Genomic DNA, 14,255 nt, shown 5'->3' on the forward strand with positions numbered 1-14,255 from the left:
CTTTAATTAGAAGCAAGGAAAGAAATAAGCTATACAAGATGTAGCAAACTAACCACCTCCCAGAATGTGTGCACATGTGCAGGGACAGACACACAAGATGTACTTTATCTGCTGAAAGCCAGAGCAAGACTGGTTTGCACCGAAATCAAGATGGGCAATTTCACACCAGCCCATGTATCAGAACTTGGCAGATGTGTGACATTTTCATTTAAATCCCTCAAAGCTCTCCAGAATGCGAGATTGAAGGCGATAGCCCACGCACATTGTTACTGTCAAGCTTTCAGCTTTACACAGAATAACCAACATATTATGATTCAAAAGGAACAGGCTGAATACAGTTCAAATAGTTGCTGAAATGAGGCAAACTTCCCCTTCTCACCCCAGTCTTAAACTTCAGATATAAACCCAACACCTGGTCCCACTGTGGGAAGTAAAGCAAGCAAGCTGAGCCCTACTCTTAATATATTCACCATTTTATCCTCTTGTTGCTTCCTTCCCCCAAACCCAGATGTTCCTCACTGTTCTCTTGCTAAGCCAACTGCATCTCAGCCAAAGAGATGAACATTTTATTACTGGAATTTTTCCCTCCAAATATGTGGTCATGTGCATGTGGATCTACATTATGTTCTGCTTATCCTTAGCAGTATCAGAAAACAACAAGTCTCAGGGACGATTTAACGTTGCCTTTAAAAGAACCACAGAGAACTACAAGATCAATCATGCTGATTTTCAGGAAGTATGACAACTCCATAGTAAATGGACAAACCCAGCAGCAACCAACAAACATCTGCCCAATGGTGTTGTGGTTTATTTGAGACACAACAGATGCACAGCCAGGACGTACAGAATTTAACCTTAAAATCCATGTTCTCACCTGGAAAGTCTCACCCTGAAATTCAAAAACTGGAATGGGCATAAGGAATCAATTACCCTGGATGGCTGGTCACTCAGGTCAGGGTTGCTGCATGCTCTTACAGCAGCTTGGAAAGCACGGAAAGCCCCTCTCTTTCAGCTGTGACATTGAATAAAAGGCTTCAAACCTTTTAGGGCATCATAAATCCTAGCAACTCAGCTGCACTGAGATTCACCACGTTTACAGAGAGAACAAGATCTTTAAAACTATAAAGTCGGATATATTAAAAATACATATTTGTTGAAGAAGAAAACCTGAAAGTTGCTTAGATCTCTTAAGTATTGATATACATTTTTAAAATTATAGCACACGTTGTTACAAAAACAACCTTATTGTAACTAGGAATTAAAGAAATTGAAAATTATGAGATGTAGTAATAACTTAGCATCATTTCCAAATTTAATTCTAAGAGATTAAGTCATATGAAAAGCAAATTTATGCAGATTAGTGACATAGAATCATAGAATCATAGGGGCTGGAAGGGACCTCGAAAGATCATCTAGTCCAACCCCCCTGCCAGAGCAGGATCACCTAGAGTACATCACACAGGAAGGCATCCAGGCAGGTTTTGAATGACTCCAGTGAAGGAGACTCCACAACCTCTCTGGGCAGCCTGTTCCAGTGCTCCGTTACCCTCAAATTTTAATAGTATGACTATCCTGGGAGAGCAGTACACATTATTTCTTCCAGAATTAATTACATAGGCGCCAAGTGCTTCCCCTGTCATTGGTTGTTGTTTGGGATATATGTGCAACTAGGTTCCTTGATATCTACACTTTTTGTTTTTTTTTCATGGCACCAACTGTATTACTTGTGTTGCTGTAGGCACTAGGTTTATACACCCAAATACAGACATTTATAATAAATGGATACTGTTCAAGCAGAGGGAAAGCTATGTTTAAAACAGAGGAAAAAAAAAAAATCCTGGAGTCTCCCATCTGTGTGGACAGAAAAATAGACAATAACACACACAATAAAGAAAATAAGTCTTTACAGAAGAATTAAGACATTTCAGATTTTCGTGCTAAGTTTTGAGAGTCAACAGACTTGGATACATGCTTCACAAGCACCTGGAGGTCTTGAAAAACGTTTCGCCTCCCATTGACAATAAAAACAGATGACTCCTAACTTAGGGTATCCAACACAGAAATCAACAGAGCCTGCATAAAGTCCTGCCCGTTCAGCTGCTGAAGAATGTGGAATATACACTTACTACATGTGCAAATGTACTGCAAGAGTAGGATTCACAGCTTTCAGTTTGGTGCAGTAGTTCCAAAAAGATGGCATGCAGAAGCATAGCTATTAAATATCCTAAAGGAAGCTTAAAGAGAAAACTGCCCACCTTCCCACCCATCAGTTTCCCAGGGTTACCTTAAGTTCAGCAACCTGTGAAGAAATGTGCCACATCAGACTTTCACTTAGGAACTTCATGCCATATGGTCCCAGAAGTTCAGAAAGGGCTCTCATTTCTGAGAAAGAAAACAAACTGTTCTACTTCACACATTCCTTCTTCAGTTACTTGATGCCCATCATATATCTCACAATGGTATTTTAATTGCAAAAACAGTTTACCACAAAGTAGAATTTTAGGTAAGAGAACTTGTAATAGAACTGAGGCAGCAGTCACCAACACATTATATGTTTGTCTCTGTAGCTCAAATGCAACAGCCCTGCCTTGCCTAAAAATGGGAGAAGTGAGCTTTCTCAATGCATAAAGGCAGCACACATAAAAAGTACTTAAAACACTACAGAAGGTTAACAAATGCTGTCTAATTATAGAAAGCTCTAGGAGTTGCTGTTATTCCAGTTACTCAGGCATACAGTATCTATCCCTCACAAACACTCAGTAGAAACATCGTTTACCTGATATGTCAGAGTATTCCTCCGCATTAAATGTCAATTCATTTTCTGTAGGCAAATTCACAAACGCCTTCATGGCTGGAAAATAGGCTATGTGACCATTGCTGACTTGTCGTAGCAAAGTTTCCAAATACCTTATCAGAACGGGAGAAAGTTTTAGATGAAAAGACACACGTTCCTAGATGCTCGATGCAGACCAAGTATAATAGTGTGACAAAGGACAACAAAGCCTACAGACTAAGGTTTAACTTGCACCTGTATCTTAATCTGTATCTCCCCTCTAAAAAAGTGAATTTCACAACAGGCAAACCTTGAAGTGCTTCTAACAGGTATTGAGAAAAGTAAACTCATGAAGTTGGAAACTTAAGAAAATTTCTAACAACTCCACTTCTCCAGTTCCAGATTTTTTCATTAAATAAAAGTACATAAACACTTGTTAAAAGTTTTTTATAAGATTTACTTACCAATTTGTGTACAGGCTGGTAATGGTTGGCTCACCGTGGCTATCTAGATGCTGTGTTTGCTGCAGCAGAACATTGTTAAATACTCGGGTAATGTCGATCTGTACGTAATTTTCTATTGACTGGAGGACTGTCATATAGGCTCTTACACTGGTTAACAGCTCAGAAGGCTTTGCAATCTCTTGTGTTGCTTGATTATACATAGTCATTCCAACAATTGACCTTTGAGAAAAAAAAATGGGAACAAATAAATTGCATTTAGTGGTAAAATTAAGCACGAAGATGCAGCTATAAAAATTATTTTATATTAAAAACTTTTATCTGAATACTTCTCCAATCTGCAAGTATAAAACTCTAATCAAGGTACATACTACTACTGCAAGTATAAAAAAAATCTAATTAATACACATACTACATGAGCACTTTTAAAAATACTTTTAGAGGTCAAAGACATTTGTGGTTCCAGCAAAAATTTCATGAGAGTAAGAATATTCACTGAGCATTAATATGCAGCTTCCTCCCTCCCTCATATATAAAGGCAATCCATAATGTGGAAGACTCATATTACAACTACTTTGGTAAATAAATTAATACAAGTCTTTCAAAATGCAAAACTTCTGGGAAATGCAGAAGTAATGGTGTATTAAAGTGTTCAAAGCAGATTAACTAAGTTTAAAAACTCTTTGACCAAAGTTGCTGTCATAGTTTTAATTATCTGTAAAAAAAAATCATATAGCTATAATTAAGTATGAATTGAAAATATTCAAAGCAAAACATCTATATTGTGTTGATTTGCTTAAGTATTTAAAGGCATGTCCGATTATCTTGTGATATTAACTATATCTACTGTATTCGAGTGCATCAATTTTGTAAGACAAGAAACGCCACTAAAATATCTGAAAAATAATTGTAAATTAAACATTTATTCTGTTTGGCTAACAAGTCTCATTTCTTTCATGAGGCAAGAAAAAGGAAAGCAGTCTCTGAAAGCTACCTGCCTGTGGCTTCAGCCCCAATCCACAACCCAACCCTCTCCCACATTAATGTAAGAAGCACAAGTGGCCAACACCAGCCTAAATTCATAAACGTGGAGATTACAGCTGTCTTCTTATAAAGTCATGAAATTAACCTTCACTTTTATGCTACCTTGTCTTACTTGAAAGATGGAGTGCTCTAGTGATCTACTATTATGTCTTGATGATTAAAACTTAATAAGTCTTATTGAAGTCTGACTGAAATACATGACTACTAATCCTTGTCGAAAAATACAACTATGATAGCTGGTTGTTTTAATGTTTTTTATTAAGTCCTCTCCAGAAGCTGCCATCTACCTCTTCCTATACACAACAGGAAGATCAAGCTATGAACTCAAAGGAATATCAAGTGGCAATACTTTTTATTTTAAGGAAAAGAAGAAATCTTCACTGTTGGCTTTGTCAGGTCTTGAGTTCCTATTTTTACATTTCCTTTCAGTAAGCCACTGAACTCAAACACTTGAAACAATCCATCACTGTGCAAAAGAACAATGAGAAGACAGTCTTTATAAAGGTGTCCCCAACTCCTACAAAATACACAGGACTAGGAATGCAGGATCAGGCTGTTAAATAGGTGATATCAATTTCAATATATATTGTTTTGAAACAGGAACCAACAACAGCGTATGTCTCTACAAGTAACTTGCCATTTTAGTCAGTATTTGACTTAAGAGTTTTGCAATGCACCTTTACAAATTACTTTTATGTAGTAAGTATACAATACTTCCAACACAGATCAGCAAATACTTCTCTAGTATATGAATACTAGTTTTACAAGACTTCTTACTTGGTAAAGCGGATTTCCAGGTGGGATGTTAAGTATTCCCTTGGGGTAAACGTGTGTTCCCAAACCACCATGTTTGGTACGTAATTGATTGAGAAGCAGAGCTCAGAAAGTGCAGTGTGCAGTTTGTCCAGGCTTTAAGAAGAAAAAAAATATTTCATGTAACATAAGCATGTATTATCATGGAAAGCACACCCTGGATGGAAGATCCCTCAAGAGCAGGTCCAGCTCTAGCTCCTCCTGTCATTATCTTTTTCTGCTTTGAGATACTTTTCTAGTTTATTTAAAAAACAGTATTTTGGGTAAGAACACATGCTACAACTGTATAATGATCTGCATAACACACAGTGATGAGAATTATATATATTTTTATATATACATGAATATGTATTTTTTCCCTCAAAAAGAACAGTCTGTTAAGGTGTTTTTTTCCTAACTGAACTAAGCAATACAAGTAATGTTTGCTACTAGCCAGCACTAAAAAAACCCCTATAAACTGGGGGAGTGAATCTTGAGCTACAAGTAAATCCTTCTCTCTCAACTTCTCTAACCATTAGTTCTCTGATGTTTAGTTGCTGCAACTGTAGCAAAACCACTTCCCTTTCAGCAGTGGTGTGTTTAGGCACTCCCAGCCACAACACGTAACATTTATTGTTTCCTCTTCTTAGCTTCCTTCCTCTTCACACATTTATCACTCTACCATCTTGTCCTCTGATGTCTCTTAACAATTATCTTCTACCTTTTTCTCCTCTATCATCTCATATACCCCAAACTGTGTTTATTAGTCTTTCCTCATCTCTGCCAGGTTTTTGTTTTCTTATTGATTTGTTGGTGTTTTCAATTTTTCTATAGCCATTAACAAACAAACCTTTCCAACCTGATACAGGCACTGGAGCCTCAACTCCATCCCAGCAGCTGAAGGCAACAAACAGCCTTTTGGCAGCAAGAATTTCCAGTCCAACCTGTACTTCACCTAGCTGAGAGTGTTAAACCAAGGTAGAATTGAAGGTTCCATCCACTCCTTGTGCTCCTATTTCCACAGCAATTACATAACATAACTCTGCAGAAAACCCCCTACAGCATGGGGAGCAGTTCTGTTCAGGAAAGGAAACAGCCGAGGGGATAAATTCAAGACAGACACATTCCTATTGCTCTGTGTAACAGAACTCAAGTCTCTATACAAGCTCCAGAAGTATCGTATGTTCACAAACTGCAAAGCTGTTGTATTTACGGTCAATTAAACTTACTCGAATAAATGAAACAAGAAACATTCAATATGTAAACCACACATGTTTTGACTTGGGATTCAAGGTGAAGTGAACAGAAGAGGCGGCTTACTTTGTCACAACCAATCTGTTTTTCCTCATGCTTTCTACTCCTGGTTTCTCCCTTTCAGGTTCTCCTTTCTTTCCAGTCTGTTTTTTTGACTTTTTGTTCACTGCTTGACTGATGGTTTTGGCACAATGCTTCGGCAGCAACTAGTAAACGAGAAGAAATAGCCTCTCCAAATTAAAATCCAACTTTTTAGCAGCCAAGAGATATAAAAAAAGCTTATGGTCTGAGTGAAGACTTCGCCACACAAGTAAACCTTGTGGGTGTAACTTCCTTTGCCTAGTAACTACACAATTCTAATATTAAAAAGTCTTCCTCAAAGCACTTCTCATTCTATAAACAAAAAATTTCCCCAAAATAGAAGGGGGAAAAAAAAAAAAGAACAGGAAATAGATCCATAAAAATTCAGAAAGCTGAACAGAGAAAAATCTCAAAGAAGAATTAAAATAAGGCACAACCACACTTACCTGATCACTCAGTGTACACTGTTCTGTGCAAATGTCTGTGATAAGATTTCGAGCTTGCTTAGCCATTTCATCCAAGAACATGTTGCACAAGGAAAGACTACGATCACCAATGTGATGTCGCTGTTAAAGGAAAAAAAAAAAAGGTCTGATTTTCAGCTTTCTATTAATCCTACAATACTCACACAATAGACACACTGTACTGCAGGTAATACTTCACTAAATCATACAACTAGGTTATGAGAAATTATAAATTAATTAGTCCTCAATCTCAGCTCCAGGATTTGAGCTAAACAATAATTTTTAAAAAAAAATTTTTGAAAGCAACTTGACCTGTGAAATTTTCAGTCCTTGACATGGTTTATTATCATTAAAAATATTTTGCTCACTATATTTTGCAAAACATCTGTAAAAGGACTCAAAGTAGATTTTAAAAGTAGGTTTTCATGTTTAACTTTACACTGAATCTATTTTAATGTGTCCAACACTCAAGATTTCTGTGAATTGCCTCTTCATTAATTTCTACCAGTACTAAATCTAGGAAAAAAAGAGCATGCAACTCAAGCTACAGAGAAAGCACACCACTGAAAAAGTCAATAACGAAGTCCTGCTGCATTAATTTCTGGGTTCAGCTCTTTTGCCACTGGATCTGCACAAGCACAGCCTCTGTTGCACTGAAATCCTTTCACCACTAATGTTTACTTTCTAACAGCCACACATTGTACACTGTACAGCGAAGACTATTTTTCCCAAATGATAACAGTTGCAAAGTCATACAATTCAGATATTGAATTCAAAGTTCTGCTGGCTGTGGCAAAATGTGCTTGCTACAGCTGAATTCATATTAACTGGTGTACTCTGGACTTGGCTACTGATTCCTTACTGTTACTATAACTGTTCTGAAAGACATCTCTTGTCCTGAAAGGAGGCCTTCTTGGAAACTTGTTAGTGGTTGTCTAGTATAAATAGAATTTGCAGCTGTTTAAAGCAAAGTATTCAAGGAAAATAATGGTATAGACATATACTGAGGTGAAGTTTAGCAGAAGATGATTTAATGTTTACAAAGGAAAAATCCACATCATGCATATTACAATATATCTTATTCATACAATTGTTTCAGATGAGCACTGTTAAGAATGAAAACATACTTTTATGAGCACTATGCAAACTTGGCAAAGTAATGGAGTAATTCTCTAGTCAATAGACACACAGGAAATATATTAAAAGATCTACTTCATTACAACAAAAATAGAATTTCCTCAGTCAAAATACTTCCTTGAACAAAGGGTCCATTTCTTCAAGCATTTTTTCATTTCTAACTCTAGCCCAAGAGGACTTGCATTACCCAGTCCTTACCAAAAGGAATACTTGCATTATACTGTGCATCACTCAGCTGTCTTTTTTTTTTTTAAATATCTTACTGAAGCCATACAGTACTCCCAACTTCCTTTTTCTAGCTATGACTTTATAAATAATTTGAAAGAAAAACTGTTGCTCTGAAGTTTTAATAGGCATATAAGATTAACTAGCATTTAAGTCTGAATGACCTCAGAAGAGTCATCTAACCTCCGTATCTCAGTTTAAACTCTCTAAAGCAAGGATGATAATTCTTACCCACTTCAGAAAAGGATTTTGAAATCTATGGCTGAAGAATCACATAAAAAACTATATACTTGTTTTACTCTCCTGCCTTGAGTCTTATATTGCCCTAACAAAAACCTTCTTGCAGTGTTCAGCTCTGCTCCTCTCTACTTCAAACCAGAGATGACAATAACTAAAATATTTAAAAATTACCTCTTCCGGGCATAGTTCATGGGTACAGCTCATAAAATGAGTGCAAAGCAGTGGGAATGCAATTGAGTATCTTGACTGAGAGGGAAGCTCCAAACACTGCTGAAACATCTTCTCAAAAGCACGACTATAAAAACTGATCAGAAATAAGACATTTAAATGAAACGTATACACGATTTTGTTGCATATAAAGTTTATTTCACAGAAACAAACCATACTATTAATAACAGATTTGTAGTTATAACTTATACCAGAAAACTGCATCATGCTTTCAAAGAAGTTTGTTTCCTGCATTCACTTCTTATGCATTATATTTGCATCCCTCTATTATTATTATCATATTTTCATTCTCATGTTTGCCACACAGGCAGAGCAAAAACTTGCATCTTTTGCAAAAATGTATTAAGGAAGAATCTGTAAATGATCCCAGATCAGTTATGTGACTGCTTGAAGAATCTCTCTGACAGGTCTTCAGAAATACCTTTATCAACCTGATTTTGATGGAAACCAAAAATTCTAATGGATTCTCCCACTGGCCTATCTTCCTGCAAAGCTCACTATTTAAAATTACACTTGCATGAATAAACCAAGCAATAAATAATAAAAAGCTTGTACAACCAGTTTAGTAACATACCAAAATATAGAAAGATCTGAGGTTTCAACCAACATCTCCACCAAAGAATCTACCATTTTTGTGTGGAAAATGATTGTGTTCATCATTTTTCCTAGTTCTCTATGGTCTGCAAGACTAAGTGAAGCTTTGGAAACACTGGTGTAAGCCTGGAAAGACACAAGAAAAAATTTATGCTATATCTACAGCTGTGGTGTTTTTTTTTTTTCAAATTCCATGGCTATTGCCCAACACAAACGTTAAACACTGCGTGTAAGACACCTGTGCACTTCAAAGACTGTGGATAGACTACTTTATCTTTCCACAATAGCTTAAGCAAAGTAAACTGCCTTTGTGAAGTCTCCAAATGCTATTTGAATACGACACCAACTCACAGATAAACTGTAGAACAAGTGTATTGACAGAAGACAAAGGTGCACTTGTGAGCCCCCAGTTTAACAATCAGGTTTTGGAAAGCAAGAAAAGGAATGTGTATTTTGAAAATGCAACACGTACATGTCTATCTAATACTAGAGACAACTGATTGACAGTCTAAACAGGACTTCATTAAGTGAATTGAAGATGCTGTTACTGCAAAGCACAGGAGTGATCTTCCCGAGTATTACTTTCTCACTGAGCAGCTTCCCTTGCCCGGGCGGCCTGAATCACACTCTGCCCAGCACACAGCTGCCAAACTGCACATCCTCAACACATTCTAGTTCTGACCTGTTAACATCACCCCAAAGAACGATTTTCAAAAAGTATGCAATGCAAAGTTACATTAAAATACAGCAAATTATCTGCTGAAGTATCTGGTTGATTTTAGAAGATCAGGTTACTCTTAGATAGCAAGTGCAAGAGTAATCCAGAAGAGCAGTAATTTACTAACTTAAAACCAAAACGTTTAATACAGTGTCATGAATATTTACAAAGTCTTACCTGCAATCTAAACCAATCTAATCTCATTCCTCTGAAGTCAAACACCTCTCCATCTTCAACTGCATCAGGGAAAAATACAGAACATAAGACCTTTACGAAAACAACTACAATTTCAGATATACTGTGTCAGATCTTCTAAAAAAGCTCAAAGTATTCAAGAATTATTTGGATACTGAACTGCATGCTTTTACCTAAGAATTTCAGTCCAGCACAGCCACACTAATAGGAATTAAAATATCTAGATGAAAACACATGTAATATGCTTTTCAAGTTAAAAGGTAGGATTACTTCCAATAGCGTTCTCCAAAAGCTCTATCTGTATAGGGCTGCCCTGGAAAAGGGACACACAACAAGAAGCAGATACCATAACAAAACAAGGGAACCAACTCAGTTTAGGCAAGTTATCTGCTTCTACTGATTGCATGAAACAAAAAGGGATTAGGCTTTCCCAAGGAATTTGCCATTCTGTGACTATTTTCCCCAAGTTCATTTAAACTTACCTTGTTTCACACTTAGTGAAGTCATTGTGTTTACAAAAGAGGACATGATGATTGATTCATCCTCTGGGCACACTGAAAGATTCTAAAATAAATGTTATTTCTATTATTTCAAGGGGTTTATGGAACAATATCAACATACATGCCCAACTTAGCAGCTGTACCCTGAAACCTACAAAAATTTACTTAAGGTAACCTAAATCAATGGAATATTTCCAGTAAAGCTATTTAGCAGTTTCCACTTTTTAATTCATTGGGTGATCACAAACACCTAGAAGAGCTTCCAACACCTGCTCAAAACAGATAAATCTGTCAGTATATGCACCCATCCATTTTCAGGCTGTAGTCATTTACAAAATGGACATCAAACATCTTCCTGTTATACATCAGACACCAAATGTTTTTCTGACCTCTACAGGCACCTAACCTGTTTGCAAAGAAAATTTGGCTGTGACAGGATGTAATGGCCCACATCAGTATCGCTTTGCTTCCTACAAAACCCACTCTGAACAGTTTTTTTACTAACATTGACTTCAATGATTTATACCACCTGAAAGATGGGCTATCAAGTTTTCAAATTTTACAAAACGTAACAGTTAATGAAAAAGCAGTTTCAGCCACTGATAAGATCATATTTCTATTAAGTAATACAATACAGAAGTTTTTTTAACCTAAAGGCTGAAAAATATCCAAATTATCACTCAATCATTTGTCTAGTCTTGTGCTTGGTATCTATTATGAACTAATGAGAACTAAAATTCAAGCTAATTTTTTTTTTCTTCATCTCAGTTTGATCCTAAAGGATTACACTATCTAAACACAGAACACTTGTGCCACTTGTACAGCATTCAGAAGTCATTCACTAGATCTAGGAAATAATTACCCAGGAACAGATAACAAATGTCAGTAATATTTAGTTCTGTTACTCTAAAACAAGAAAAAGAATAAATCTGTTATGTAAATATTTGGAGTCATAAGCAAAAAAGCCTCAAATACAGTTATTGTTATTGCAAGTAAATCCAAGGATCAGTTACATTTAATAATAGAAACAGTGATACAAGCTGATACTTAAACCATTTAAATGGTTCATTTAAATAAAGAGCAGAGTACTTAATTGCACCTTCTTGTAATTGATATAATGCTTCATTAAGTGGAATTAAATTTTGGATACAACAGAGAAGCTTACAGTACAAATTTGAGTCAAGTTTGAGTTGCGGACTTAGTCACAAAATTTGGTCTCCATCTAGTGGTCACTGAGGAATCAACTCAAGATCCACAAGCCAGGATGTGCTTTGGGAAGTCATTTTGGACAAAAAGCCCTTTTTAAAGCTTGCACCTGAGAACCCAAAAGCAGAGTCTTGCCATACCTGCACGAGCTCATTCAAGACCACTGCGTCGAAGCCCGAGAGATACTGCACATAGTATCTCTGCATCACTGGCCCGTACTTTCTCACATGTGCTCTGAGCTCCTCCATGTAGAAGATCAGCTCGGCTATGTGCCTAGGCAAGAAGATGAGAAAAAGCTTACAAATATGAAACATCCAAAATATTCAACCACATTTCTATCAGCAGAACGCTTCTCAAGGGATTTCCTCCTATATCTTGCTTTTAAAACCATTATTAATAGGTAATTTCTATACAAAAGTATTCATTCCCATTGTACAATGATTTTACATAGCTAATTTTCTCTGCAAGGTAAAAGCTACTCAACAGGAGGTAAGTAGGTAAGTTCACAGGATACCATAACCATAATCCTCAAAGGTCTGTATAACTATTCTCTTTTTTAAAATAAGAAGCCCTTTTATAATGCTCAATTTGAAAAACAAGTTATTCCTCAAAAAGAGGTTGTATCTGAAACATACAATTGTAGTAACGACCTTTTTTTTCCTAAAAAAGATGAAGATGGTTAAATATTTGCACAGGTTGTTTCAGGGAGGCTCTGGGACCTCCATCCCTCCCCCTATCACCTCAAATCCACTGAAGAAAACCCAAGCTCTTCTTACTCCAGCTCCAGGAATAGCCTTGTGATCACCTGTTTCAACTACTGCAGTCAATACGCAGACTTTCAGTTCAATCTTTTGTTCAGCAATCTTGAGAACAACTCAAAGACAACTAGTGGCCTTGTGCCTACCCACATTCATCATTCCTCATTTTTACCTCTGTTTATGATGATATTAATGCTGTATTAGATAAATAAGCCTTATCTGACTTAAAAGAAAGTTTTGCTACAATACAGAAGACATTCTACAAGTCGAACTTTTTGACAGTTTCCTTCCCCCAACATTGATTTGCTCAATGCAAAGTCAGTAACACTAAAGACAAGATAATTTTTGCTTATTCAAAGGAAAAAAAATGTGTAAAACTTTTATAAAATAATTTTATTTCATAAATAAATCTTATGCAGAAAGTGGATTTGCATTGATGTGCTCCAGTAAATAATGCAATAGTTCCTGTTTTGTCTTTTGATGGAAACTTACTATTCCCCCAGGTAAAGATTTTATAACAGTCCCAACTCTTCCATACAACCATCTTTTTCTGAGATTCCCTTGCCTTCAAATGCATTTCATCTGTGAAATTCTAAAGAGTATTTAAGGTATCACACTAAAAATTAACATACTTATCTATGAAATCATCAGCGCTCTTCTTTGGCATATTATCTGCATGACGAAGAAGCCAAATAATTTCATCACGAGCAAAGGATAGTGCCATAAATACAAAAAGTGCCTGAAAAAGAAAAATGGTTCACAAGCTTTAGATACACACAACATTTGGACGCTTTGTACATGCTAAGAGCAACCAGTCTCCAAAACCAAGGAATCTTAAAATCTAAGTCGGTTTTCTCTCAGAGTAAAGTGTAGGGTTTTTTTCCCCACAAACTAAATGTCACGTTATGAATGAGAAACACACTAAGATTGCAAAAATGAAAAAAAAAAAAAAGAGTCATAATTACCTTTGGACCCAGCAGGCCTGGCTGATCAGACAGGACAGTAGCCAGTTCTTTGAGTGCAGAACGTAAAAACTTCCGTCTTTCTCTGTGCATCGAACCGCTGCATCGAAAGCACAAACCCAGACATCACCACTGTGCTACCTAGAGGACATTTCGTTTTCCCCAGACACTTAAGCCCAAGCATAGCCAGCTCATATCATACCAACTTCAAAAGTTCAGTATTTCAAAGGATGTGGTTCAATTAAAATTGGTATGCCCAGCACTGTATATTCCTGAATTTTGGTCAAATTTAAAATCCAAGTTCTCTGCCCCAGCTCCATGATGTGCATTGGACTCCACTAAAACATTTCTATTTAATTTGCATTCACATCAATTCGACAAAAATAAACTGCAGAATAAACTAAACACTTCCATCCTGATAATTTGAAAAATAATCTAAAATTTGGGCAGTTAAATCAATAATGGCATTAAGCAAATACAGATTTAAAAGAACAATCCATACACAATTTCAGTTGAAAACGCAAAATAATTCAGTCTTCAACAAATCCTGTTTATACATTCTTTGTAACTTTGTTAAGAAAGCAAACACTGAAATCTGTCAGAGAATTTAGAAAGACACTTAC

The 14,255-nt window shown here is 36.3% G+C and overlaps 1 protein-coding gene across 1 annotated transcript in view; it reads right to left on the reverse strand.

Annotated features, from left to right (window-relative positions):
- The window catches only part of NCKAP1 (NCK-associated protein 1), a gene marked incomplete at its 5' end in the record, with an annotated part of 47,075 nt that overhangs the window by 15,987 nt on the left and 16,833 nt on the right, over positions 1-14,255 (reverse strand). Inside the window, 13 exons of the mRNA XM_008947432.1 lie at positions 2,285-2,382; positions 2,777-2,907; positions 3,238-3,456; positions 5,056-5,187; positions 6,391-6,530; positions 6,852-6,971; positions 8,643-8,775; positions 9,274-9,419; positions 10,189-10,247; positions 10,689-10,770; positions 12,053-12,185; positions 13,303-13,409; positions 13,636-13,732. Of these exons, the coding sequence (XP_008945680.1) occupies positions 2,285-2,382; positions 2,777-2,907; positions 3,238-3,456; positions 5,056-5,187; positions 6,391-6,530; positions 6,852-6,971; positions 8,643-8,775; positions 9,274-9,419; positions 10,189-10,247; positions 10,689-10,770; positions 12,053-12,185; positions 13,303-13,409; positions 13,636-13,732 (1,597 nt within the window). The remainder of the gene's footprint in view (positions 1-2,284; positions 2,383-2,776; positions 2,908-3,237; positions 3,457-5,055; positions 5,188-6,390; positions 6,531-6,851; positions 6,972-8,642; positions 8,776-9,273; positions 9,420-10,188; positions 10,248-10,688; positions 10,771-12,052; positions 12,186-13,302; positions 13,410-13,635; positions 13,733-14,255) is intronic.

This window comes from Merops nubicus, unplaced genomic scaffold (assembly GCF_000691845.1).
Source record: "Merops nubicus isolate BGI_N331 unplaced genomic scaffold, ASM69184v1 scaffold34589, whole genome shotgun sequence".
Lineage (NCBI taxonomy): Eukaryota > Metazoa > Chordata > Aves > Coraciiformes > Meropidae > Merops > Merops nubicus.